This window comes from Carlito syrichta, unplaced genomic scaffold (genome assembly GCF_000164805.1).
Source record: "Carlito syrichta isolate Samal-C Ts95f unplaced genomic scaffold, Tarsius_syrichta-2.0.1 Scaffold307240, whole genome shotgun sequence".
Lineage (NCBI taxonomy): Eukaryota > Metazoa > Chordata > Mammalia > Primates > Tarsiidae > Carlito > Carlito syrichta.
This window is the reverse complement of record NW_007251336.1, coordinates 615,799-643,628: the sequence shown is the minus strand read 5'-3', so window position 1 is coordinate 643,628 and position 27,830 is coordinate 615,799. Positions and strand designations below refer to the sequence as shown.

At 40.5% G+C, this 27,830-nt stretch overlaps 2 protein-coding genes and 1 pseudogene across 4 annotated transcripts in view; 1 reads left to right on the top strand and 2 right to left on the bottom strand.

Annotated features, from left to right (window-relative positions):
* Window positions 1–911, top strand: part of LOC103266612 — a 12,105-nt pseudogene extending 11,194 nt beyond the window's left edge. Inside the window, exon 3 of the transcript XR_002482319.1 lies at window positions 56–911. The product of XR_002482319.1 is annotated as an elongation factor 1-alpha 1 pseudogene (transcript). The remainder of the gene's footprint in view (window positions 1–55) is intronic.
* PCYT1A (phosphate cytidylyltransferase 1, choline, alpha) overlaps window positions 1–12,368 on the bottom strand; it is a 51,991-nt gene extending 39,623 nt beyond the window's left edge. Inside the window, exon 1 of the mRNA XM_008064240.2 lies at window positions 12,166–12,368. The gene's annotated coding sequence lies outside the window, so the exon portion shown is untranslated. The remainder of the gene's footprint in view (window positions 1–12,165) is intronic.
* A 1,770-nt stretch (window positions 12,369–14,138) lies between these two features.
* TCTEX1D2 (Tctex1 domain containing 2) overlaps window positions 14,139–27,830 on the bottom strand; it is a 24,740-nt gene continuing 11,048 nt past the window's right edge. Inside the window, exons 4-5 of one of the 2 annotated variants that reach the window (XM_008064239.1) lie at window positions 19,636–19,699; window positions 14,139–14,284 (exon numbers count right to left, since the gene is read on the bottom strand). In XM_008064239.1, the coding sequence (XP_008062430.1) occupies window positions 14,237–14,284; window positions 19,636–19,699 (112 nt within the window). In that variant the 3' untranslated portion in view covers window positions 14,139–14,236. The remainder of the gene's footprint in view (window positions 14,285–19,635; window positions 19,700–27,830) is intronic. The other variant, XM_021715643.1, reaches the window with a different exon arrangement.

Genomic DNA, 27,830 nt, shown 5'->3' with positions numbered 1-27,830 from the left:
CACTGGACTCCAGTCTGGGCAACGGAGTGAAACTCCAACTCAAAAAAAAAAAAAGAAAGTCAGCACTTATACTAAGAAAATTGGCTACAACCCTCACACAGTTGCATCTGTGCCAATTTCAAGTTAGAATGGTGACAAACATGCTGGAGCCAAGTGCTAACATGCTTTGGTTCAAGGGATGGAAGGCCACCCATAAGGATGGCAAAACCAGTGGAACCACACTGCTTAAATCACTGGACTGCAATCTACCACCAACTCTGCCAACAGAAAAGCTCATGCATCTGTCTCTCCAGGATGTCTGGTGGTATTTGTACTGACTCTGTGGGTCAAGTGGAGACTGGTGTTTTCAAATCTGGCATGGCAGTCACCTTGCTCCAGTCAACGTTACAAGTGAAGTAAAGTCTGTTGAATGTACCATGAAGCTTTGAGTGAAGCTCTTCCCGGGGACAATGGAGTTTCAATGTCAAGAATGTAACTGCCAAAGATGTTTGTTGTGACAAGCATTGTTGGTGACAATAAAAATGATTCACCAATGGAAGCAGCTGGCTTCATTGCTCAGATGATTATCTTGAACCATCCAGGCCAAATCAGTGCTGGCTGTGCCCCTATACTGAACTGTCACACAGCTCACATTGCATACAATTTTGCTGAGCTAAAGGAAAAGATTGCCGTTCTGGAAAGAAGCTGGAAGATGGCCCTAAATTCTTGAAGTCAGATGATGCTGCCATCATTGATATAGTTCCTGGCAAGTACATGTGTGTGGAGAGTTTCTCTGACTATCCTCTGAATTGTTTTGCTGTCCGTGATATGAAGCAGATAATTGCTGTGGTGTCATCAAAGCAGTGGACAAGGCGGCTGCTGGAGCTGGCAAGGTCACTAAATCTACCCAGAAAGCTCGAAAGGCAAAATGAATACTATCCCTAATACCTGCCACCCCAGTTTTAATCAGTGGTGGAAGAATGGTCTCCGAACATTGACCATTTTCAATTTGTTTCAATTGACCATTTAAGTTTAATAGCAAAAGACTGGTAAATGATAACTATGCATCGTAAAACTTTCAGAAAGAAAGGAGAATGTTTTGTGGACCATTTGGGGTTTTTTGTTTGTTTGTTTTGTTTTGTTTTTTGTTTTGTTTTGTTTTTGAGTTGGAGTCTCACTCTGTCACCCAGACTGGAGTGCAGTGGTCACTCCCGGCCACCGCAGCCTCGACCTGCTGGGCTCCGGCGATCCTTCCACCTCAGCCTTCCAAGTAGCTGGAACTACAGGCGCGCGCTACCACGCCCGGCTAGTTTTTTTGATTTATTGTAGAGATGAGGTCTCGCCAAGTTGCCCAGGCGGGTCTCGAACCCGCGGGCTCAGGCAATCCACTCACCTCAGCCTCCCAAAGGCACGGGATTACAGCCTGAGCCACCGAGCCTGGCTCTTTTGTTTGTTTTTGTGTGTAACAGTTCTAAGTTATTAGTTTTTGAAATCAATACTTTTTTTTTGAGTTGGAGTCTCACTCTGTCGCCCAGACTGGAGTGCAGTGGCCACTCCCAGCCACCACAGCCTTGACCTGCAGGGCTCCGGTGATCCTTCTGCCTCAGCCTTCCAAGTAGCTGGAACTACAGGCGCGCTACCACGCCTGGTTAATTTTTTGATTTATTGTAGAGATGAGATCTCGCCAAGTTGCCCAGGCGGGTCTCGAACCTGCAGGCTCAGGCAATCCACTCACCTCAGCCTCCCAAAGGTGTGGGATTATAGGCTGAGCCACTGAGCCCGGCTTTTGTTTTTGTTTTTTTTTTTGAGTTTGAGTCCCACTCTGTCACCTAGACTGGAGTGCAGTGGCATGCTCCCGGTCACCGCAGCCTCGACCTACTAGGCTCTGGCGATCCTTCCACCTCAGCCTTCCAAGTAGCTGGAACTACAGGCGCGCGCTACCACACCCAACTAATTTTTTGATATATTGTAGAGATGAGGTCTCGCCAAGTTGCCCAGGCGGGTGTCGAACCCGTAGGTTCAAGCAATCCACTCACCTCAGCCTCCCAAAGCACGGGATTACAGGCTGAGCCACTGAGCCTGGCTAATACTTCTTAATGGAAACAACTTGACCAAAAATCTGTCATAGAATTTTAAGACCCATTAAAACAAAGTTTAATGTGAAAGAAAATAGAATGTATTTAGAATTCTTAATGATTAGGGCATTCAATCAGATGTAAATCCATTTCATCATACAATCGACATTTTTCCATCACAGTCTCAAAGATTATGACAATAATAGTGATGATGATAATTATAGTTAATACTTACAGAGTACCTTCTATGTGCCAGAAACTTATAAGCTTTTTAGATAAATTAAATAATTTAATCCTCACAACAATCCTAGGAGGTGGATAATGCTATTATTCCTATTTTACACTAAAGGAAATTGAAGCAAAGCTAGGTAAAATGAATTGAGTAAGGTCACATACCCAACACAGAGCAAAAGCAGAACTTGAACCTGGGCACTCTGGCTCTAGGGTCTATGCTCTTTACCACATTATCCTGCCTAGTACATAAAATAGTCATAGGTTAATTTAGTCACAACCACTTACTGCACTCTGACCATATGCTACACTGTGCCAGGCAAGAATTTAATTTCACCTTTCATTAAGACTGGATTCCCTTCCCACGGAGGGTATCACTAGCAGACTACCCAGGAACTCAAGGGGCTTGTTTTGGTTTGGACCTTAGTAGAAAAGTAGACAGGGAATTATATCATGAATCACATAAAATAAATTGTGATTTAATTCTAGGTCCTCCCAGTACCTTAACTCTAGGTTAAGGTAAGTCCCTTGATGGCAACACCAGTGGAACCACACTACTTGAAGCAGTGGACTATATCGTACCAACTCTGCCAACTGAAAAGCCCTTGTGCCTGCCTCTCCAGGACTTTCTTCATGAGATTAAGGAAAGTTCTGATGAAAAGCACTTAACTTCTAAGTCACAGTAAGGATCAGAAGATAAATTAGACTGCAAACTCCCTGATATTTGTTCTTTACCCAGTATTCAATCCCCTTGTTCTGAAAAGAGCCCGTTTTATTTGTAGACTCTCTCATTTGGTCTGTGTAGCTTCATCCTCAGCCCTGGCATCAGGTTGTATATGCCAAATCTAAATCAATCAGCACATCAGTCTCCCCTGGCCACAGATTTAAGGGGAGGCAGGTGTGATATGTGACCTAGCTAGTCTAACCAAGCATTTCTTTGTGGACTTGAACCTGGAAATGGCTCTAGGAATCATTCAGTAACCATCTAGTGGCTATTCAACAACCAGGAAGAGAACCTTTTTGGAAATAGTCAACACAGAGAAAGCAGAGCTGATGATGGAAAGAAGCAAGAACCAGAAATCTTGAATTGTTTCAACCAAGACATCCTCCTTTTTTCTTTAGCCAGGTAGGCTGGGGTTTTTTGTTTTGTTTTGTTTTTTACCACTTGGAACTATAAAAATCACAACTCACATGCAGCAATGAGCCTAGTACACAGTAGACACTCGTTAAATAGTAAACAAGTTGCATAGGTTTAGTAAGTGCAGAATGGCTTTGAAATTTGGGAAAGCACTAGATACTATTGTTTTGTTTTAATGAAAAGAGGACAAGTACTTGACAATTTACAAGTGTATCAAAGTTGGCACCACAAAGCTCTCATCCTGTCAAAAGTATTTTCCTTTATCTGCTTCTACTATTTATTATCTAATTATACTATTCCTTGTCTGTTTACATACAGTTCTTCTATTTTCTAAAGATGACTTTTGTGTTTTAAATTATATTTTACATTATTCTTTAAACTGAAGTCTTAAGAATCCTCTGGATTTTGAACAAACATACCTAATGCTTTTTGGGTTTTAGTGTAAAACACTTCTATATCTTATTCACTTTCTCAGGAGATGGAAAACACCATGGTCACAGACATTCCATAAAAATACCCCTAAAAGAATTTAGAGATTAATCCTCATGCCTTTCCTCTGGAACTACTACTGCTTAATAGTAGTGGTCCCTCAAGTTTTTTTTTTTTTCTCATTTTTCACTGGCCTTAGGCCATCCCAATGTTCCCTTACATCTGCCATCTTATGTGCCACCAAAGCATATAGAATAATTTAATAAAAGTGCTTAAAATAGTGGAAAAAATTACCCCCAGTTTCTTTAATGTTCCAATAGATGCCTGTCTGGATACATCCCCGGTGCTATTGAGAAAACATAGAAAAAGGTGTGTGGGAGGATGAAGGCATATTGGGAGTAATAAATACATCTTAGCACCATGGTGGCTTCTTAATTCATGATACTGAAACTTAGGTGTACCTAAAACCACACCACGTTTACAACATTCATAATTGCCCAGTAACCATTTTTAATACCACCAAAAACGAGGAACAATACTTCTCAGACTTTCTGTTTATAACTGCACCTTTGTGATCAATCAACGCTATTCAAGTAAGTTGCAATGATGGCCATGGAAAAGGAGGTGGCTTAAATATTCACATTTAAAAGGGTGAAAAAACACACATACATACCCAGGCTGCCTTAATATCTCTGTTTGTCCTGTGAGCAATGAGATGGAAATGACGGCTCCTCCTCAGAGCCAATACAGTAAGTCAACGTGGAGGGTGATTACCTAATGCCTTGCAGACAGATCCTCAGGGTTGAGTCAGAATGAAAAGCAGTTGGAAATAAAATACGGAACCTCTCTCATGAGCCCTACTAGGGTGGGCCAAACCTTCCTGTTTCCAGAAAAGTCTTTGTCAAAAAAAAAAGCTGTACAAAAAAAAGATACAAAGAGGGCTGACAGCCAGAATGCAGCATTTGTAAGGTCTGATCTTTCCAACACTGCTTAACTAGGGACTTAGTCCCTAGTTAAGTCACCTTATCTTATTCACTCAAATTTCAGCACAGATCCTAAATATGGACACAAATGTCCACCACCACCACCCTGCCTATTAAGTGCATTAGTGTCTCCAAAGTGCTCTCAAGATACAGAATGCAGTATCTGTGCGTGTGATTTTTACTTAGATTCACAAAAATCTGGCTCCATTTCTGCTGACTCACTTCTTAGTACACACTGCTTGCCTTGTTCTTCAGTGTTCCAACAGATGCCTGTTTGGATACATCAACTTTGCTAGAAAAGAACTGGGAAATATGTGTTTGTGAAGGGGGTGAGAAAGCACTGAGGAAATACTAAGGAAACCACCTAGCCAGGTAGTTTTCCAACATGAATGTCCTGAAGGAGACAGAATCTAGGTGCTGACATATATATGCTTGAGTCTTAAAGATGAAAGGCACCTAGAATCCCCTCTGTTCTACTTCCTTATTGCTAGTAGACCCAGTAAACGCCTCAGGGCAAAAGAGGAGGTGAACTCTGCTTCCTACACTATACAATAACCTAATTAAAGTCATCCTCCTTTATCTACAGGGAATACATCCCAAGAGTTCCCGTGGATGCCTGAAACCCTAGGTAGTACAGAACCATATGTATACAGTCATCCCTTGGTGTCTGCAGGGAATTTGTTCCGGAACCTCCTGAGAATACCAAAATCCACAGATGCTTAAGTCTCTTATATACAATGATGTAGTATTTGCCTATCAACTATGAACACCTTCCTGTATACTTTAAATCATCTCTAGATTACTTATAATACTTAATATAATGTAAATACTATGTAAATAGTTACAATACTGCATTGGTTTTTATCTGTACTTTTTTTCTGAATATTTTTGAGCTGTGGTTGGTTGAATTCACAGATATGGAACCCATGGATATGGAGGGCCAATCTACTGTATTTTTCCTATAATAAAGTTTTATTTATAAATTAGGCACAGTGAGAGATTAACAACAATAACTAATAATGAAATAGAACAATTATAACAATATTTTGTAACAAATGTTATGTGAATATGGTCTCTCTCAAAATATATTCTTGTACTGTACTCACCTATTTTCTAACTGTGGTTGACTGCAGATAACTGAAGCTGCAGATAAGAGGAAACTAGTTTGGTAGCAAGTTGCTATTACATATACTACTCTAAATTTTGAAAATCCAATTCAAATTTGACTGATTACTACAAGAAACTATCTGTCAAAAGACGCGGCATAATTTTTCCTTTGCATTCTATTCCTGCTTCCCCCATCTCTAGGCCTGCATTATCTTCGTCAGTAAAACCCTATGCTCAGCACTTTTTTACTGGCAGACTAATGTCCAGTTCCAAAGCTGAGTGAGCAAGCATACTTCAAATTTGGGACCTCTACCTTCTTCTATTATGGTGGTGCTTAATAAGGTGGTGCTCTAAGAGGCAAGCTTTATAAACTTCAAGGTTAAGGTGCATCTATTACTCTCAACATTCATTAATCATGGCATCTGTTGTACACTCAGGCCTTCCTGCAGATAACAGTGCAGAGACACTACCCCTTTATGAAAAGGTCTTTGAAGCTTGAGGGAGAATATGGCTAACCATAAGCGGGGAAGAGGGACTATATTTAAGGACCGGCAGATCTCCTAGATCAGGAGTCAGCAAACTATAGCTAGCATGCCAAACATGGTCCACTATCTGTTTTTGTAATTAAAATTTTATTGGAACACAGTCATATTCATTCACTGATGTATTTATTGTTCATGGCTGCTTTTGGGCTGCAACAGCACAGTTGAGTAGTCACAACAGATATTTTAAGACATGCAAAGCCTAAAATATTTACAATCTGGCCCTTAACTAAAAAAGTTTGCCAACTCTTATCCTAGATGAAGACCAATTTTATTAATAATTTAGTGGCAAATTCTACCTAAATGTAGCCAATCTAAAGTAAGGGGCAGTGCTAGAAATATAATTATTTCAAGAAATCATACCATAACTTTCTAATATAGAATTACTGAAGTTTATGTAACTAGCCTGAATCTATAACCACACTATATAGAGTAAGTCAAAAGAACACCTGATGTGAGAACTTCCAAATGTAAAGGTGAGTTTCACAAGGTAACCTGCACTGACAGATTAAACTAGAGCTCAGTGTTACTTACCTCAATATTTGAAGCTTATTAATTGCCACATCTAAGATCTTAACTTTGAACTTAATCTCTCCCCTCTAATTTTTCTTCAGAGAAACCCTTACTCAACAAACATTGAGTGGCACCTATTCTGTGCCAGACACTGGGCTAGCCATTGGGGCAAAATAAAGCATATACTTTATTACTTTATATACTTTAATATACCCTATTGGCCACCCAAATATTGGGTGGCCAATAGGGTATTTCAGGAAAGAAGTTTTCCTAGGCTGGGCACAGTGGCTCACACCTTATAATCCCAGCACTTTGGGAGGCCGAGGTGAGAGGATTGCCTGAGCCCGTGGGTTCGAGGCCAGCCTGGGTAACTTGTCCAGACCTCATCTCTACTATAAATTAAAAAAATTAGCCGGGCATGGTGGCACGTGCCCGTAGTTCCAGCTACTTGGAAGGTCAAGGTGAAAGGATCGCCTGAGACCAGCAGGACAAGGCTGCAGTGGCTGGGAGTGTGCCACTGCCCTCCAGCCTGGGTAACAGAGTGAGACTCCAACTCAAAAAAAAAAAATTAAATTAAAAAAGAAGTTTTCCTAAAAAACCATACGGGATACTTGTAATAGTTCTTACAGTTGAATGATTTTACTCTGCCACTATTCTACCAGAAGATTTAGTAAGTAAATTCTTATGCTTAGAATGTGATCTTCATTGAGTGGGTTATGAAACTTACAACTCTAAGACAGGGTCTATGATAGAATTCAGAGACTGTGAAATTGGATAAAAAAAGATTATATCTTTATTTTCACTCACCTCTGACAAACTCATCATTTCTTTCAATTATGAACACACGCCACAGTAACAGTAGACTTAGTAGACAAATAGATTTGCTACCAATAGAAATCATGAATATTTTCATATCATATTACAAATATCTTAAAATATTATTTAAATTCATGATCATTTAGAAATTATAGTTATAACCCACTGATAGATAGTAAACATTATTTACTATGTTAAAAAAGCATATATAGTGCTATATCACACACACAAACATATTTTGATAACTATATTTCAATATAATTGGGGTCCTTTATAGTTCTATGTATTTTTTGCAATATAAAACCATTATTCCACAAAGGAACCCTACAAGGTTTCACCATATTGCCAAAGGGGTACATAAGACAAATAAGATTAAGACCCCTGTTCTAGAGGCAAAAAGTAAACAAACATGATCACACATAAGTGGCTCACACCTTATAATCCCAGCACTTTGGGAGGCTGAGGTGAGAAGACTACCTTTTTTTTTGTGATGGGATCTCACTCCGCCACTCAGTTTGAGTGCCTGTTTTTTATTAAGGGTCATATGTTCATTTTATATAGAGAAAAAACCAATGTCACTATTTTTAGCTGCCCTCGCTTGAAAACTGTTTTGCAAATAGTATGAATGCAATATAACAGCCTAGCAGATCCATGGGTTCCCCTGGCTCATTGGCAGTCATCCTACTATAAACATAGAAAGCCTCAAACTAACATAACTTTCAACTTGTGATTATAAGAAAGTTACCAAAAGAAAGGGGGGAAAGACACACACACACAGCCTGTTATATATCTATCTATCTGTTTTGCAAATAGTAAAATACAGGCAATGCAATTATTAATGTTAATGAGATAAGGGTATGTAAAGGAACCTAACACAGTTTCTTTCTTCCTTCTACGGTGGCGCTCTAGCATACACTGCAAAATAGAGTGTGGAAAAATGTACATTCCCTGAATTTCATGACTGAATTGTTGAAGAAGGGAACTAGGATGTAAATTTTACCACAAATCACCCATAAAGCAATTAACAGAACAAATTACATTTGAAACCCTTGTTCAGGTACTCATTTGACAGGAATTCTGTGAAAAGAGAAGTTTAGAACTAAAACCAGAAAGGTTTAAGCACAAGAAAGAGGTCAAAGGACTTAGGGAAGAGGAGGTGCCAGAAGTTACTAAACAGATATGCAGGAGGGTTGAATGTCTGGAGTGCTGATCCCTCACTCTCTCCTTCTTAAGGCATTCTGTTTTTCAGTATGATTGATGTAGTGATAAAGTAAGAGATACAGAAGCAGCCAGTCACAATTCTGAGCAAAAAAAGTAACTCCTAAGGCCCAGTGATAATTGGAAAGTACTCTGACTTTAGGGTTTCTCTAACTGAAAAAAATCCAAAAAGGACAATGAATTTTGGAAAAATGTATGAAAAAAATCCAAAAAGGACAATGAATTTTGGAAAAATGTATTCTTTCCCATCTATTTCAAGGGAACACACACTTTGAGGTAAGAGGGACCTATTTCTGTTTGAGGAGGAAGAATCTTTTTTTTTAATAGAAAAGTCAGAGGGCCTGGTTTCAGATCAGAGCTATGCAAATATTTAGAAAAGCATGATGCCTAAGTAAGAAAACTACTATTATTAACAGAAATTATTATTAATCATTACTAACAACAAAAAATTATTATACTTGCTTTTCTGAGTATTTCATAATTTAATTCTCATCAGTGGTTACAATATGTCTAGGAGAGTTTATTCAGATCCCTAGAAAAATACCATCTAATCTAGAAGCTAGAAGTTCTGTACGGGAATTGTGAATGGGATCAGGTTGTTTACAAACTCCATGAGCATATATATAAAATTTGGTAGGTATGCATATATTTCAGAATATTTAAAAGGCTGGTTAATCATAAGAACAGTCACCTCTGCCATGTTTAGAAAATCTAAAACAAAAAGCAAGCAATAATACTTCCCATAGTCACAGAGTGAGTCAGTGTTAATAACAGATAAAGTAACCTGGGACTTCTGAATCCAAGGCTCTATCTGACTACATCATTCTCCTTAAGGGATCACATGTCCAAAGAGGAGGTCCCCAAGAAAAATAAAACCCCACCTGTTTATTGGAGGAGAAATCATAGGCTGACCGGGAAATAAAGCTCATTCTTTTATCAATCAGGCCATCATACTAGTTTTCAAAGAGAATCTGCAAAGCAAGCTAGGTCCGAAAGAATCAATTCGTTCAGCAAACACAAAAGACTCCAGCGGGAGTACTGCAGAGACCAAGACTCTTCTATGGTCTGTTATCTTAAAGCATATATTCTGCTTTAGAAAGAAATTCTTAAATAGTTCCTTTTCGTTATATAGACTGTCAGTCAAGTAAAATCTAATGTTTTAGAAGAAAGTATACATAGCCATTTTTTTTTAGCAAAACAAAGGCTAATCCTCACTATTCCTAACTCATTCCCATTCAAGAACCTTTCTGAACTCTCGTCCCCTATTACAAAGTGTATGTATGTGTATGGTGCAGGGGTACCTATTAGGTTATCAGGTTAATACAGTGTCTGCTAAGTTAAAATGACCTCAAGCTCCTCCTATTAGATCTTAGTTCTGGATGGCACAATCACCAGCACCTTCTACAAAGGGCTGCAAGAGAGGAGGAAGTAGTAGCTCTCACTTTAATTTCATCTGTCTCACTAGCAGCTCTCATAAAAGAGAATGAGTAAGAAATAAAACTAGCAGCTAAAATTTCATTTGAATTACCCACAGCATGGTACCATTCTTCCCAGGATGCCAGTTTTGGCATTCAGTAAGCAAATCACTGAGTTGGATAGTTAAATACATTAAAGCTTTTCCTATGTGGCACTCTAATCACTATTGTTAGCATTCCCAGTGTCATCCTTTCGTCCATCTTTCCACCTTTCTTCCCATGCTGGTCATCATCTGTTTACCACTATTACTGCACCAAATTCCATTCTCAATATCTTTTTACTAACAATCTTCTGTGCTTGCAGAATCACTAAATATCAAGATTTAATAGGATCTGAAGGTCATTATCTAGCTACTTCTGTCTTATTCTTGGTAGAATGTTTTCTGTCTCAACAGTTCCCTTCCCAAGTCTCCCCACCCTTGAAATTTCCCCTTCCTCAATGTCTGTTCCTAGTCGTTTCTATCACGAATTCCTAAATTTTCACTGCCTTTATATCACTGTCCCTATTCTATATGTCCCCTGTAACTTCTGTTTCTCCCAACCGAAATCCTAAGTTTCCAGCCTCATAACTAGTCACCTCAATCACATTCAAGAAGCCTTTTCCAGTTAAGTCAGTCTGATAGAGCCTATACCCCAGCCATCCATCCTGTCTTCCCAAATCCATCTTTGTACTTACAAACAATCCCCTAATCATAGAATCATTATATTTTAGACATGATAGAAAATTCAGAAATAATCTGGTTCAATGTTTTCCAAACTTTTTACTACATTTTATTTCATACATTTTAAGACGTCCGAGATCATTAACATCATAATCTCATATACACATAACTGAAACAAATTTCATGAAACAATACTTACTCTATGAGAACATGCTGAAATTTTCTATTCCCTTAAAAAAAAAAAAGCTACAGGTGCCATCCACTAAGCTGATTTCACAACCCAATAATAGGATGGAACCCATAGTTTGGGAGACATTCAACTAGTCCAAGTTGAATGTCCCATTCACTGATGAAAAAAACTGTCACTCAGTGGCGAGGTAAGTTTCCCAGTCACAAGTTTGCCCACAAAATTTAACTCACGTCTGTCTGATAAGCCCGGACCGATGTTCTTTCGACTAAAGACCTCTGTCCAGTCACAGCCAGCCCCACCCTGTGCCCAAACACAACCCCATAGTACCATTCATTACCGATTACTGGCCCCACACTCTTCTCCAAGTCAGCCCCTCAAAGTCATTGCTCGTTGGTCAGAGTTCCCCGCAACCACTGCTTCATGTTCCTTTAGGTCAGAGTTCCCTCACAGTCACGATCCATCGATTAGAGTCTTCTCGGAGTCATCGTCGCCCCTGGGTCACAGTCCCTTGCAGTCACTGCCTCATACTTCCTCGGTCGGAGTCCCGTCGCAGCCTGTCTCGTGCTCTCCGAGGTCAGAGTCTTTTGCATTCACTGCTCCTGGGTCGCAAACCCCTCGCAAGCAGCTACACCTCGGTCACAGTCCCCTCGGTGTCACTGTCCCTCGGTCACAGTAGCCTGGCAGCCCTGCCTCACTCTCCCCTCGCAGTCACTCACTCTCCCTTCAGTCACAGTCTCTCGCAGTCCCAACCCCACAGTTTCCCCTCTGAAACAGAGCCCAAAGGACATGCACACACCGGGTCCTCACCTGCAGCTTCTCCGACCCTTGTCCCGTCGGGTCTTTGCCGGGCGCCGAGTCACTGACAAGGGAAGTTGTGGAGGTTGCGGGGAGACGCCCGGGAAGGCAGCTGACGGAACAGGGGCCGGAAGTCCCGCCTACTGTCAATCCGTCCACGACTTATCTCCGACAACCACGACCCCTGACATAGTAGTTCCGCCTCCACAGAGGCCAGGGGCTGGGTAAAATGACAGAGTGGAAACCTCAGAGACAGGAGATGGAAAGGCCGAGTCCGTCTCCACCCGGAACGGGAGTGTGCAGCGAAGACGCCTCTTCGTTGTAGGATACGGATGTGAACTGTCCCCAGCGCTCGCTGGCAGTTCATCAGGAAGCGGTGCCCGGCGGCTCCCCTCTGGCCTGGCTCCGAGCTGTGTCCACGCCAGCGGCCCCGTCCGCGTGGCCCTTCCCAGACCCTCGTCCCGGCGCTGGTGCGCACGGCCTGCACGCCTTCCGCCAGGACGCGCGCCTGCCTCACCACGGCGCCCGCTTTCGCCCACTTGGTATTGGAGAGGGAATTCGCGTGCGCCGAAAACCTGTGGCTGACTCAGCCCTCTTTCTTCCTGTTGTTTCTGACCCAGCCTGGCTTGCCAAAACATGAGCCCTTGGGTGTCAGCTGAGTGCGGGCCTCGCAGGAGTGGACTCCAGGGAGGCTACTGGTGAGAGGACACGCAGCAGGGTGCGTGGTGAGGAGCAACGTCTTCCTTTGCTAGAGTGGACCTTTGGAAGGGTCCCTTTTGATTCTGTAAATGTAAGGCGAGTGGATACATAGTGTTATGCAGGAACAATGTAAAGGAATCTTTACTGTATTTACTTACACTTTTTTGTGTACATGCTGGACTTGGAAGTTGCTAAGAGGAGGCGAGAAAGAAGGTGGGTGAGCTGTGTATTTGCTCAAGGGCCTCCAGGGAAAAAAGGGGTTTAAATCTGAGTTTCAGATAGGCATTTGAACATTTCAATTAGGCTGATAGACTAAGGTGCCCCAAATCAGGACAAGTAGCTGGAGAAAACGCCAGGACCTCTAAGGGAAACATCATTACAAGGATAGTAGGAGTTTGGGCAGTAACCAACTTAAAAATATCAGAGTCTTAAAGGGAGGGCTAATTTCATACACAGCTTGGAACCTCTCAGACTCTGACACTGGGGACAAGCCCTGAAGAAAACAGATGTGTTTAAGCTAATAAGCTATGTTAGGCATGGGATGGCAAAGCTGAACAAAAACACTGGGTGAAAGAGATAAAGGCAATAATTCAAAACGTGGAGACTGGGCACGGTGGCTCATGCCTGTAATGCCAGCACTTTGAGAGGCAGAGGCTGGAGCACTGCCTGAGCCTAGGGGTTCGAGACCAGCCTGGGCAACTTGGCCAGACCTCATCTCTACAATAAATCACAAAATTAGCCAGGCGTGGTGGTGTGCGCCTGTAACACCAGCTACTTGGAAGGCTGAGGCAGAAGGATATTGCCTGAGCCCAGCAGGTCTAGGCTGTGGTAGCCATGATCGTGGGACCGCACTCCATTCTGGGCTACAGAGTGAGACGCTGACTCAAAAAAAAAAAGTCGGAAAAATCTTTATGCACAAATAAATTCATCTCTGTATTTTGTATAATAGTGAAAAATCAGAAATAAGCAGTCTCCCAATAAAGAAATGGTATAACCTAATGGAATAAATGCAATTATTAAATTATGTTTCTGAAAATCATAATGTAAATAGCATTAAAAATGGTTCATAATGTTATGAGAAGTGAAATATCTGGGTATATAATTGTATATATGAGGTTTTGAATCTTGCAAATAAAAATACACTGGTAGAAAATATACTAAAATATTTACAGTTGGTTATGTTTGAACAGTTGAAATGGATTTTCCCCACTTTTTCTCTACTCTCCAGTGTAATAAGAAATATAACAAAATCACAATGTTAACAATATAAGCCCTAAATCACAAGGTTCAGTTGCCAAACTATCAATTTATCTTTATTTTGTCAAGATATTTAACAATATAAAAAAGTTGAGATTTCTTCATAGTCGTATCTTTTCCCAAAGACTCAATAGTAGAAACAGCCGAATGCTGCTACAACACAGAATAAACTGTCCTAGAAAACAAAACATACACAAATCCAGCATGTTAGTACTAATGAGGGAATAAGGGCAGCACAGACAATTGAAATTAACACCACCTCAGATCTTCGCCAATTTTCAATCATGTAGACTTTTTCCTTCAAGATAGGAACGGTTTCCAGAGTATAGCTAAAAAGTTGCTTGCCTGGGAGTGACTACAAGATTGGTTGCTAAAAGGTTAGGATGGATAAATAATTAATACTTTCTGAATGTAGAAATAAAATGTGAACTAGTAAATTTAGGTAATACATTTCATAATTATTCCCCTAATCTCTGATTTACCACAGAAATAAAAGAATGCATTTCATGGAGCAAATGCATTACCCAACCCAAGAAACTAATTCTGTTATCACTAATAATAAGAACAACACCTTGTCATAAATTCTAGATAAGGGAAATGGTGTCTGGGTGTTTGTTCTTAACTGATAAAATTTGTCTATCCTTTAGCTCAGGATCTCAAAATGCTTTTCAGAGCCCAATTAAAATTGTTAAAACATTTTTTAGGTACTTATTACAGGAATTCCACCTGCTTCAGCAACTCCTGAATCACCAATCTCACCTCCAGTCTGGTAATGATGGGAGAGAAACAATCTGATTTCAATTTCCTGTTTATTAACCAAAAGCAAAATTACTTGGTGTAGCCTGGCTCCCTGGCTCCTAGAGTGGATAACTTGAAGCTGTGTTCTACAATAGTGCTATCTGTTGTGAAGGACCTATTTTTTTTTTCTTTTATCTACCAGTCCTTCGTGAAATGATAATTTTTGTAAAATACAATAAAAATAGCTCTGAAAATGAAATGAGACAAGGAGCATACAAAACACAGCACAAACTTTTATTATTAGATTCAATGGACATAAAATTACTTTGTCAAATTGCTATAAGTTTCTAAAGCCTTACACTCAATATGCATACTTATCTCATCATGGGCCTGTAACATGCAGGTCACAGATGGCACTCTCCTGTGGACTCCACTTGAGTGGCACTGTTCTACAGCACCACCCAGAGTTCTACCAACAGGACTGAGACCCGGTCAACCACAGCAATTGTCTGCATAATAGTACATGCTTTTCCCTCCTCTCTTGTTTATTTAGTCTCTACTCGTGTTTCCTGGCATCTCCCAAATCAACAAAATGAAACCTAAATAAATACCCAATTCAGTAAACTGGACTAAAGATACAGTAGACCAAGTCAGCGATCTAAACCAGGCTCTCAAAAATGATTTTTAGCCACCCTCTCCGCCAATCCTATATTCTAAAACTTAATCCTAATAATCCTTATTAAAGTAGTAATTGATAACTAAAGTTTTTAATTATACATTTGTTCATTTGATTATTGACTGACCCCATACTGGATTATAAGCTCTCTACAGTCAGAAACCATGTCTTGTTTATTCCTTTATCCCTACCCCTCAAGTACAGAAGCTGGCACATATTAGGAGATCAGAATTATTTGTTGAATGACTAAATTAAACCATGTAAGGCAGAAGTCCCCAATCTCCAGGCCACAGACGCTATCAGTCCGTAGCCTGTGGGAACTGGGCCAATGAGCAAAGCTTCATCTGTATTTACAGCCATTCCCCAACACTCCCATTACTGCCTGAGCTGCTCCTCCTGTCAGATCCGCAATGGCATTAGATTCTCACAGAAGCTTGAACCCTATTGTGAACTGCGCATGAGAGGGATCTAGGTGTGCACTCCTTATGACAATCTAATGTCTGATTAGCTGAGGCTGTGATACTATATATTTCATCATATATTACAACGTAATAATAATAGAAATACCGTGCACAATAAATGTAATGCCTCCTCGGTATGTGAAAAAACTCTTCCACGAAACCAGTTCCTAATTACAAAAAGGATGGGGGCTGCTGATGTAAGAGACTCAGTGAAAGATGCATTTTTTTTTCCCCCGCAAGAAGCAGAGAAACCATCACCTCAGCTGGGCTCTTACCCCAAAGAGAGCTGATAAATGGAGATGTACACAGTACTTTCCACTGTCCCTAGGGTGGTTAAGCATAAAATGAAACTTTAGTAGAACCATAGAATCTTGTAGCTAAAAGGTAACTTAAAATCATCTACATAAGCAAGGCTGGGCATGGTGGCTCACACCTATAATCCCAGCACTTTGGGAAGTCAAGGCAGGAGGATTACTTGAACCCAGGAGTTTGAGACCACCTTGGTAACATAGTGAGACCTCATCTCTACAAAAATAAAAATAAAAATTAGCCAAAATGTAGCGAGCACCTGTAGTCCCAGCTACTCAGGAGGCTCAGGTGGAAGGATCACCTGAGCCCAGAAGGTGGAGGCTACAGTGAAGAGTTGTGATCATGCCACTGCACTCTAGTCTGGGTGACAGAGTGAGACCCCAACTCAAAAAATAAAAATAATCTACATAAACATCTTACAAACCTGAAATTCAGTAGAATCATGTGGGGAACCTTAAAAAAGTTCAGTCTCGCTTATCCAAACCCTGGCTTATTTGATCAAAATCTACTTAAGGAGGGCCCCAGCAATTATATTTCAAACAAGTTTCCCCAAATTATTATTAGGCAGCCATAGCCAGTCTTTGGGAAAATCTACTACAGCTTCCTGATGCTACTGGCACAATGTGAGAAAAATCCAATGACTTACCTAAAGTTTCTCAATTAGAAAGTGACAGAGCTGAGAATTGAACCCCTCTGTCCTAATTCACTCTTAACTGGTTTCTGTTCTATTCCACTTTGACTCAACTAATTCACAACCCAGGAGTATATGAATAAGGGATTAGATCATTTTTGGAGTAAGTATAAAATAATAACATGCAATTAAAATATATAAAACATTTAAGCCAGGTTCAGTGGCCCATGCCTGTATCCCAGCACTTTGGGAGGCAGAGGTGAGAGAATTGCCTGAGCCCAGGGGTTCAAGACCAGCCTGGCAACTTGGCGAGAACTCATCTTACAATAAATCAAAAGAATTAGCTAGGCATGGTGGTGCACACCTGTAGTTCTAGCTACTTGAGGGGGAAGGATCGCCTTAGTCTAGCAGGTTGAGGCTGCAGTGGCTGTGAGCGTGCCACTGTACTCCAGCCTGGGCAACGGAGTGAGACTCCAACTCAAAAAAATAAAGTATATAAAACATTTGTGCCGGGCCAGACGCAGTGAGAGGCTCAAGCCTGTAATCCCAACACTTTGGGAGGCTGAGGAGAGAGGACTGTTTGAGTTCAGGACTTCAAGACCGCCTGGGCAACATGGCAAGGCCTCGTCTCTATGATTAAAAACAAAAATTAGCCAGGTGTGGTGGCACGTGCCAGTAGTTCAGCTATTTGGAAGGCTGAGGCGGAAGGATTGCCTAAGCCCAGCAGGTAGAGGCTGTGGTGACCGTGAGCATACCACTGCACTCCAGCCTGGGCAACAGAGTGAGACTCTGACTAAAAAAAAAAAAAAAAAAGCGTTTGTGCCAATAAATTACTAATATTCAAGTGAAGCCTCCTTTTTTTTTTTTTTCCATCGGCTGGGTGGGGGGGGGCTCTCACTTTGTTGCCCAGGCTGGAGTGCAGTGGCATGATCATGGCTCACTACAGTTTTAACCTTCTGAGCTCAAGAGATCCTCCCACCTCAGTCTTCCAAGTAACTGGGACTGCAAGTGCATACCACCATGCCCGGCTAATTTTTATTTTTTTGTATAGACGAGGTCTTGCTACATTGTCTAGGCTGGTCTCAAACTCTTGGGCTCAAGTAATCCTCTCACCTTGGCCTCCCAAAATTCTGGGATTACAGGCATGAGCCACTGCACCTGGTCAAAATGAAACCTTTTAAATTTTTCATTTATTCATTGATTATTTTTTCATTTGTTTTCTTGAGTCCCCTTTCAAGAAAAATGTTTGTTTGTTTGCTTGCTTGTTTGTTTCTTCGAGTTAAGGTTTCACTCTGTCGCCCAGTGGCACAATCACAGATCACAGCCTCAACCTCCTAGGCTCAGGTGATGCTTCCACCTCAGCCCCCAAGTAACTGGGACTATAGGCATGCCACCATACCCAGCTATATTATATGTGTTATTATATATATGTATATATTTTGTTTGTTTTGTGGGTTTGTTTTTTTTTTTGGTTGTTTTGTTTCTGTAGAGATGAGGTCTACTCTATGTTGCCTAGACTGGCCTTGAACTCCTGGGTTCAAGCAGTCCTCCTGCTCTGGTCTTCCAAACTGCTGGGATTACAGACTGTTTTTTGGTTTTTTTTTTGAGTTAGAGTCTCACTCCATCACCCAGACTGGAGTGCAGTGGCCGCTCCTGGCCACCGCAGCCTCGACCTGTTGGGCTCTGGCGATCCTTCTGCCTCAGCGTTCCAAGTAGCTGGAACTACAGGCGTGCGCTACCACACCTGGCTAATTTTTGATTTATTGTAGAGATGAGGTCTCACTAAGTTGCCCAGGGGGGTCTCAAACCCACGGGCTCAGGCAATCCACTCACCTCAGCCTCCCAAAGGCGCGGGATTACAGGCTGAGCCACCGAGCCCGGCACAGACTTTATTTTTTTAAGATTTGGTCTCTTGCTGTCACCCCAGCTGGAGTGCAGTGACACAATCACAGTTCACTGCAGCCTCCAACTCCTGGGCTTAAGTGATCCTCCTGCCTCAGCCTCCCAAGTAGCTAGTCACCATGCCTGGCTAATTATTATTTTTTTTTTGTAGAGAGAAGGTCTCACTATATTGCCAAGGCTGGTCTCAAACTCCTAGCCTCAAGTGATCTTCCCATTTTGGTCTCCCAAAGTGCTAGGGATTACAGGCATGAGCCACCACACCCAGCAAAACCTTCTTTTAAAGATTCCTCTTTATTTTTGCTTAGTTTTGAGAAATGGCTTTAAAATCAATGTTTTATTACTTAAAGAAAAATCACCTTTGCTAATGGAATCACCACCATCCAAATCCTTTGCAGCTTAGCAAAGTGTGACTTATTCAAATGAACAAATATATAGTTTAATATTTTAGTTATCAGTTATTACTTTAATGAGGATTATCAGGATTGGGTTTCAGAACACAGTGGTTTATGAAGGAGATGGCTAAAAATAATTTTAAGTAATATGCTAAATAAATGTACACTATTCCCAAATTCAACCCCACGTAGAGTTATGTCATCTGTAAACATACAGGTTCCCTTGCCTGTAAGCAGCATACTAGGTTTATGTTTTAGTAACACAAAAAAATTAACAGTAACATCATCTCATTCAGAGGAAGTCTAAGACTAATATCTAAGACTAAAGTGGACTCACAGCTAAGTAAATATTAAGTAATTTGGTTTGGAATGCCCACATGTCCTTAGAAATGAAAAAATGTTTCCAAATAGACTTACATTCATGAAAACGTCATGAGTGTAGTTGTCAGTGTCAGCATCCCAGAAACATCGAGCAGCCATGCTAAAAAGTCAAAGAATAAAGAATTATGAACAATATCACAAGGATCTGAACTACATATATCTGCCATGAGCAAAAGTTTTCCTAGAAACACTCTTATAGATCTGTGCTCCCAAACGTTTTCACAAGTTGGCAGACAGAAGAAACCATGTTTGTACAGCAGAGTATACTGGATTAACTGGAGGGACTGGAATCACAGATGAACCTGATACAGTTAGAGGTGACCAGCCCAGGGGCTCTCACAGCCTCACACCTTGACTGGCTGCCTGACAGCAAAAGGGATCAATACCTTGAAGGCTTTGGGATCCTGGGTGGAAAGCTCAGAATAGATTACTTCAGCCAAGATAGTTGTGTGTGACTTTTAATGAGCTCAATTCCTGCACATTAATAGGATAAGGAAGATATGGAAAGGGCCCAAAAAATTACGTAGTCCAACTCGATCATTCTATAGAGTCCCAGAAGAGAAAGGAACAAACTCTGAGCTACAATTCAGTCTTCTAATTCTAAATCCAGTATTATCTCTACAGGATGCCATGCTATGTCTAAGTTCTCAAACTGACCATTCTTCTCTCTCTGGTTCTTAGTTAAGGAAAAAAAAAAAAATTAAGCCGGGCTCAGTGGCTCAGCCTGTAATCCCGCGCCTTTGGGAGGCTGAGGCGAGTGGATTGCCTGAGCCCGCGGGTTCAAGACCCACCTGGGCAATTTGGCGAGACCTCATCTCTACAGTAAATCAAAAAATCAGCCGGTCGTGGTAGCGCATGCCTGTAATTCCGGCTACTTGGAAGACTGAGGCAGAAGGATCGCCGGAGCCCAGTAGGTCGAGGCTGCGGTGGCTGGGAGCAACCACTGCACTCCAGTCTGGGCGACAGAGTGAGACTCCAACTCAAAAAAAAAGAAAAAAAAATTAGTCACAATAAAAGCCAATTAAAAATGGAAACAGTCAGGCATGGGGAGTCATGCCTGCAATCTTAGCACTTTGGGAGGAGGAAGCGACGGGATTGCTTGAGCCCAGGGATTTGAGACCAGCCTGGGCAACTTGGCGAGACCTCTACAATAAATCAGAAAATTAGTTGGGCATGGTGGCATGTGCCTGTAGTTCTAGCTACTGGGAAGACTGAGATGAAAGGATTGCAGCAGGTCGGGGCTGCAGTGGCCGTGAGGGTGCCACTGCACTCAAGCCTAGGCAACAGAGTGAGACTCCTACTCAAAGTATATAAATTGATAGATAGATAGATAGATAGATAGATAGATAGATAGATAGATAAAAGAAAACAAACCCATTAGGACTGGATTGGTTAATGAAATTAGAATATTTCCTGGCAATAAAATTCTACATTGCCATTAAAGAAATGTTTTGAAAGCCAGGCACTGTGGCGTGGCTGTAGTTCCAGCTACTTGGGTAGCTGAGGCAGGAGGATTGCTGAGCCCAGGAGTTCCAGGCTATAGTGACCCATGATCATGCCTGTGCACAGCTACTGCACTCCAGCCTTGGTGACATAGCAAGACCTCATCTCTTTTAAAAAAAAAAAAAAAAAGAGCCAGGCTCGGTGGCTCAGCCTGTAATCCCCCGCCTTTGGGAGGCTGAGGTGAGTGGATTGCCTGAGCCCGCAGGTTCGAGACCCATCTGGGCAGCGAGACCTCATCTCTACAATAAATCAAAAAATCAGCCAGGCGTGGTAGCACATGCCTGTAATTCCGGCTACTTGGAAGGCTGAGGCGGAAGGATCGCTGCTGGGCTCCGGCGGCCGGGAGCAGCCACTGCACTCCAGTCTGAGCGACAGAGTGAGACTCCAACTCAAAAAAAAAAAAAAAGTCGAAATGCTTCTTCAGTATCTGGCTCCCTCTTCATTCTTGAGGAGGTGGATCCACCCTATTTCTCTAATTTACCTTCTAAATAAACTTTTTCTAACCTGAAAAAAAAAGCCAAAAAACCATGTGTGCCCCTAAAGCTACTGAAATAAAAATTAAGAAATAAAATTAAGTTACTTCTTTGTCACTTGGAGTATAGTAAAAAAAAAAAAGCAAAATATATTTTGCAAAAAACTTCAAGAACATGAGAAGTTGTTCACAACATAATGTTAAGTGAAAAATTACAAATGTTTTATATTCTTATTAAATATATATATATGATTTCTCATCATCAACATCATTTGAGTGCTTACTTTGTGCTAGCCACTAGTCTAAGTACGCTTAATCCTATGAGGTAGGTATTATTTTTATACCCATTTAATAAATGTGGAAACGGAGGGTCAGATAAATTAAGTAAAATGTCCAGGGTTGTAAGTGACAAAGATTGGCTGTGAACCCAGGCAGTTTAGAACCCACGCCTACAAAGTATACCTTATTATACTGGTTCATTTTTGAAAGGTTTTTTAATGTTTTACATAGAAGAGCTCCCTTCTTCCTAATATTTCACATTTTAAAAATTTTTTTACTTTAAATTCAGGAGGTACACATACATATTTGTTACATGGCATATTGGGTAGTGGTGGGGTCTCAGGTGGCCCATACCCCCCGACAGTGAACTTTGTGCCCCATAGGTAGTTTCTGAACCTTAGTCCCCCTCCCATTTACATATTTTTAAATCAAAAAAGTTCCATCTATTTCCAAACTGCAGCCCAGGCAATATGAAATAAAATTAACCTACTTAATTGTTGTCAATCAACATATTTTATTTAGCAATTACCATATATCTAGACAGATTAAAATGTGGACCTATCCTCAAGCAATTCCCAATTGAATTAGGTGAAAAAATTAACACATTTCAAAGGGAAAAAATACTGTATAATTGGTGCTGATTTTTACGTTATTAGGATTAAAAGAGATTGTAAACTCTAGTCCAACTTATTCAATATTTGAATTAAATCCATAGAGGAGCTACAGAAGCATAGAGAATTTACAGGAAAAAAAAAAAGGCCAAAGATTTTATGAAGGAAGTGGTACTTAAACTGAGTAGAACCAAGTGAAGGTATGAATATAAATTTTTAACAAACATTTCTTGAGTATCTATTACATATAAGGCAAAGTGCTAGGTGCAAATGATACCAGGATGCATAAAACACAATCCTTGACTCCAAATTGTAGTCTCTTTATACCACTTCCCAATAAAAGAAGCCAGTGTTCCTTGGAAAAATGGCCACTTCCAGGTTGAAGACTGGAGATTACAAGATAAGCCTGGAACATCTGGGTCATATCAAAAACCTGGACCATAACAGGAAGAATGCTATATTAATATATATAATATATAGACATATAGATATGTATTTATATACACAGACACTCATATAAAGTTGTGTCAAAAGGACTTAGAAGAGGCATGATGGAGCAGTTTGTAGCAAGCTAATGTTCCCACCGAGATCAATAAGAAAAGCTAGACAAAATAAATCAGAGAGCTACTGAAACAAACAAGCCTAGAGAGCCAAAATTCCAGAAAGGTGAACTCCAGGAGGTAAACTGATATTCTGCAGCAGATTTTTCCTTAGGGCATATGCCAATTCTGGGCTGAAAATCTGGGCTTTGCCCACGTGGAGGACGAATTACCGAAGGGAAAAAAAACCCAGAAGGACTGTTGGCAGTCTTAACAGGGCTTGGGAGATAAAATTGGAGTCTGGGGGGAACAAGATCCCTGCAAAAAAAAAAAAAAAAAAACAAAACAAGGTGAGGGGAGTAGAACTGAGCCTGTCACATGGTAGGTTTTCTTTTCAAGACATGCTAAATTCTGAAATTGTGTAAACGGAAACCTAAAAAGCTAAATATGCTAGGCAATACAATGGCTCCCTCAAATATGTCTATGTCCTAGTCCCCATAGCCTATGAATATGTTACCCTACATAGCAAAAAAGAGGGTTTTGCAGATATTTAAATTGAGGATCTAGAGATGGCGAGATTATCCTGGATTAACAGAGGGGCCCATTGTAATCACAAGGGTCCTTACAAAAGAAAGAGCAAGACAGGAGTGTCGGAGATTTTTTTTTTTCTTTTGAGTTGGAGTCTCACTCTGTCACCCAGACTGGAGTGCAGTGGCCGCTCCCGGCCACCGTGGCCTCGACCCGCTGGCCTCCGGCGATCCTTCTGCCTCAGCCTTCCGAATAGCCGGAATTACAGGCACACACTACCACGCCCGGCTGATTTTTTAATTTTTATTGTAGAGATGAGGTCTCGCCAAATTGCCCAGGCAGGTCTCGAACCCGCGGGTTTAGGCAATCCACTCACCTCAGCCTCCCAAAGCACGGGATTATAGGCTGAGTCACCAAGCACCACTCAGAGAGAGACTTGAAGATGCTGTGCTGCTGGCTAATGGGGGCTTAGGAGCTAAGCAATGCAGGCAGCCTCTAGCTGGAACAGGCAAGGAATGGATTTCCCCTGGGGCATCCAGAGGAATGGAGCCCTGCTGACACCTTGACTTTGGCTTAATGGAACCCATTTTGGATTTCTGATCTCCAGAACTGTAAAATAATATATCTGTGCTGTTTTAAGCACTGGGTTTGTACTAATTTGTTACAGCAGCAACAGGAAAACAACACTCTAAGGAAAAAGCCTATGAAATGAAGAGCAAAGTTTTGTAACAAGGACTAAAAGTCAATCAACATCTGCTGGGGTAGAGGCCCAATGAACACTCCAGGTTCTTGGGTGAAAGATTTTGAGGGCTACAATTAAGAAAGAAGAATGAACTTAAGATAGAGAAAGTCTTATCAAACTGCACCCCAACCTCATTTCAGCTCAGTATCTGACTGGATTAAAGTAAGCAGCCCATATGCTACCTGCACAGAAGAGACAGTTGAACTCTTTTTGGAAGAAAATAATATCATCTGGATATTATCTGGAGGTCTGCAAGTTAAAAAAAAAATGCCCAGGATTCAAACGAGGCACGCCAAGAGACAGAGTCATAGAAATGATTATGAGGAAAAATAACAATTGAAACAGACTTACTCACAACCCAGATACTAGAGTAAGTAAATAATGACTTTAACTACTATGACTAAAATGTAAAAAGAGAGAAGACAGGAAAGATGACAACATAGATGAAAGGATAAAAAAATTTCACCAGATAATTAAAATCTATATAAATAATTAACTAGAAATTCTAAAACTGAAGAATATGATAACTGAAATTAGGAACTCAGTAGATGAATTTAAATGCAGATTAGATACAACAGAAAAAAAGATTCATGAACCAAAAGACAGGTCAATAGGAAAATATACGAGTTGAAACACAGGGAGGGAAAAGAAAAATTCAGAAAAGATCCTAAGAAACATGTGGACTACACAGAAAAGATCGAATATGCATGTAATTGGAGTCCTAAAAAGAGAACAGAGTGAATGGAGCAAAAACAATATTTACAAAGACAGCAGCTATACCTAGAACCCAAATCTTAGTTTCATTGGAGAATGAACTATACCAGGGCTCCTTGGAGAAATGGCTGATTTTAGGGCTGGGACAGAGAATGAACAAGATGGAACATCTTATAGTGCCAGAAAGTAAGGAAATATTCAAAGAGATCCACAATAGTAGGGGTATGTCGAAGGGACACAGGAGTCAACTGAAAGAGCTCTCAATAGCCAAAGTAGGAACAACTTGAGCTACAAAATAAAGTAGTATTACATAATAATCAAAATATAAAATATCCATGAGTCCATAATGACATAAATGACTGAATAAATAAATAACTAAGAGAGAAGAGACAAATATCCTGTGCTGAAGAATTCCAAATAACTGATGTAGATACTGTGCCCTCCAAGGGGTGGGCATAACTCTTTAATGCACATAATGACTTCCTTCTAAAAAGTACAGTATGAAAAGGGAGGAAAGAGTAACTTTACAGTGAAGAAACCCGAAAAACACTGCCTCAGGCAGGTGATCAAAGTTAATATCAATAGTAATATGTCATATTAATAATATGTACCCTTGATATGATATGATGAGAATGGCTCTTTGCCTCTGCAGTCTTTCTCCAAGTATCTTTAACTTTGATTAATCATTAGCAGACAAATCCCAATGTAGGGACATTCTATAAAATACTTAGCCAGTACTCCTCAAAATCATCAAGGTTATCAAAAACAAGAAAGTCTGCAGCCAAGTAGAGTCTAAAGAAGCATTTAGTGTGATATCCTTGAGAGAATCCTAAAACAGAAGGACATTAGGTAAAAACTAAAGAAATCAGGATAAAGTATCATGATTATTTAATAATCATGCATCAACATTGATTCATTAATTAGGATGAATATTCTATACTAATATAAGATGTTAATAATAGGAGACAGTGCGTGTGCAGTATATGGGAACTCTCTACACAACCTCTAAAACTTTTCTATAAATCTAAAACTATTCTAAAATTAAAAGTTTAAAAAACGATAATGGGTAAGAATTTGCCCAAATTGGTTTTTTTTTTAAACCACAGATTCAAGAGGCTTTGAGAATCTTAAGCAGAATAAATACAAAGAAAGAAATACACATAGGAGTTAAAAACAAAGAGAAAAACAGGTTAAAGTAGCTAGAGACGACAGAAGACATATCACTTTCAAGGGAATAATAATAAGACTTAATAGAGGACTTCTCAACAGAAACAATAGAAACTAGAAGACAATGTGATCATGTCTCTAAAGTGCTGAAAATAGAAAAGCACACACCCTTTCCTTCTCTCTCTCTCTCTTAAGGAATATGAATATAGTACTGAGCTATCTTTAACCATGTGCATAAGGACATGGCAGAGCAATAGACAGAAAAGTCTATATTCTTGACAGTAAGGCACCCCTCCTGGACTCTGATCTGGTGTATTTTGAGAAAAAAAGTAAAGCTTTGTCTTTTTTTTTGTTTTTTGATAAAAAGAAAAAAAAAATCTTGAAGAAGCTATCAATGGCCAAAAATAGGACAGTTTGAACACTAATAAGGATAATAACTACAATAGATTAAAACACTTAAATATATTTTAAAACTTTATAGATAGAAAAAAAATAATTAGTAACCTTTGGAGAATGCTGGGGAACCTACTCATTATTCTGAAAATTGGTAAATTTATCCTTCCTTTCTTACACAAACTTTACCTCATTGTAATGAAACAGTTGACAGGAGGAAAAATCATTCTCAATAGAAGAATTCTAGCTAATAAATGAACAATGGTAGAATTAGAAGATCACCATTTTGTAACCTCTAATGATGAAATAATGGACCTAGAACATGCTGCTAAAACCACTAATGGTAAAGCTGATGGGGGAACTTTATAATGATGGATTCATCTGATAATATCTGAACTCCATGGTCAATCTTAATAACATAAAAAGAGACAACCAGGCTGGGCGTGTGGCTCATGCCTGCAATCCCAGTACTCTGGGAGACTGAAGCAGGAAGACTGGCTAAGCTCAGGGGTTAGAGACCAGCCTAGGCAACATAGCAAGACCTCGTTTCTACAGAAAAAAAAAATTTTTTTTTAATTAGCAGGGTGTGGTGGTGTGCACGTGTAGTCCTAGCTACTTGGGAGGCTGAGGTGGAAGGATCACCTGAGCCCAGAAGGTCGAGGCTCAGTGAGACGTGATCATGCCACTGTACTACAGCCTGGGTGATAGAGCAAGGCCCCAACTAAAAAAGAGGGAGCGACAACCAGATATTTTGTACCTTCTGGTGAGATGCAACAGGATGTATATAAAACACTTGCGTCATATCCTTGCTCCAAACTTAAATCTCTGGCTAATTAAGACTAGTTCTAACTACTTATTTACAAGAAATAAAAGGCAAACTAAGCAATACCATAGGGATACAATCAGCAAATGTCAGAATACAGGAGACTCTACAGGACAAACAACCCAATTTCTTCAACAAATAAATAGCAGTTAAAAGAGAAACAGAGAGAAATAAGGGAGCAAAAATGATAGAGTAAAACAAATGTAAAGCCAGGTGCTGTGGCATGTGCCTATAGTCCCAGCTCCTCGGGAATCTGAGGTGGGAGGATCACTTGAGCCCAGAAGTTGTAGGCTGTAGTACGCTACACTCACACCTGTAAATAGCCACTGCACTCCAGCCTGGGTAACACAGAGTGATCCTGTCTCTAAAAATAAAAAATTAGCCGGGCTCGGTGGTTCAGCCTGTAACCCTGCGCCTTTGGGAGGCTGAGGTGAGTGGATTGCCTGAGCCCGCAGGTTCG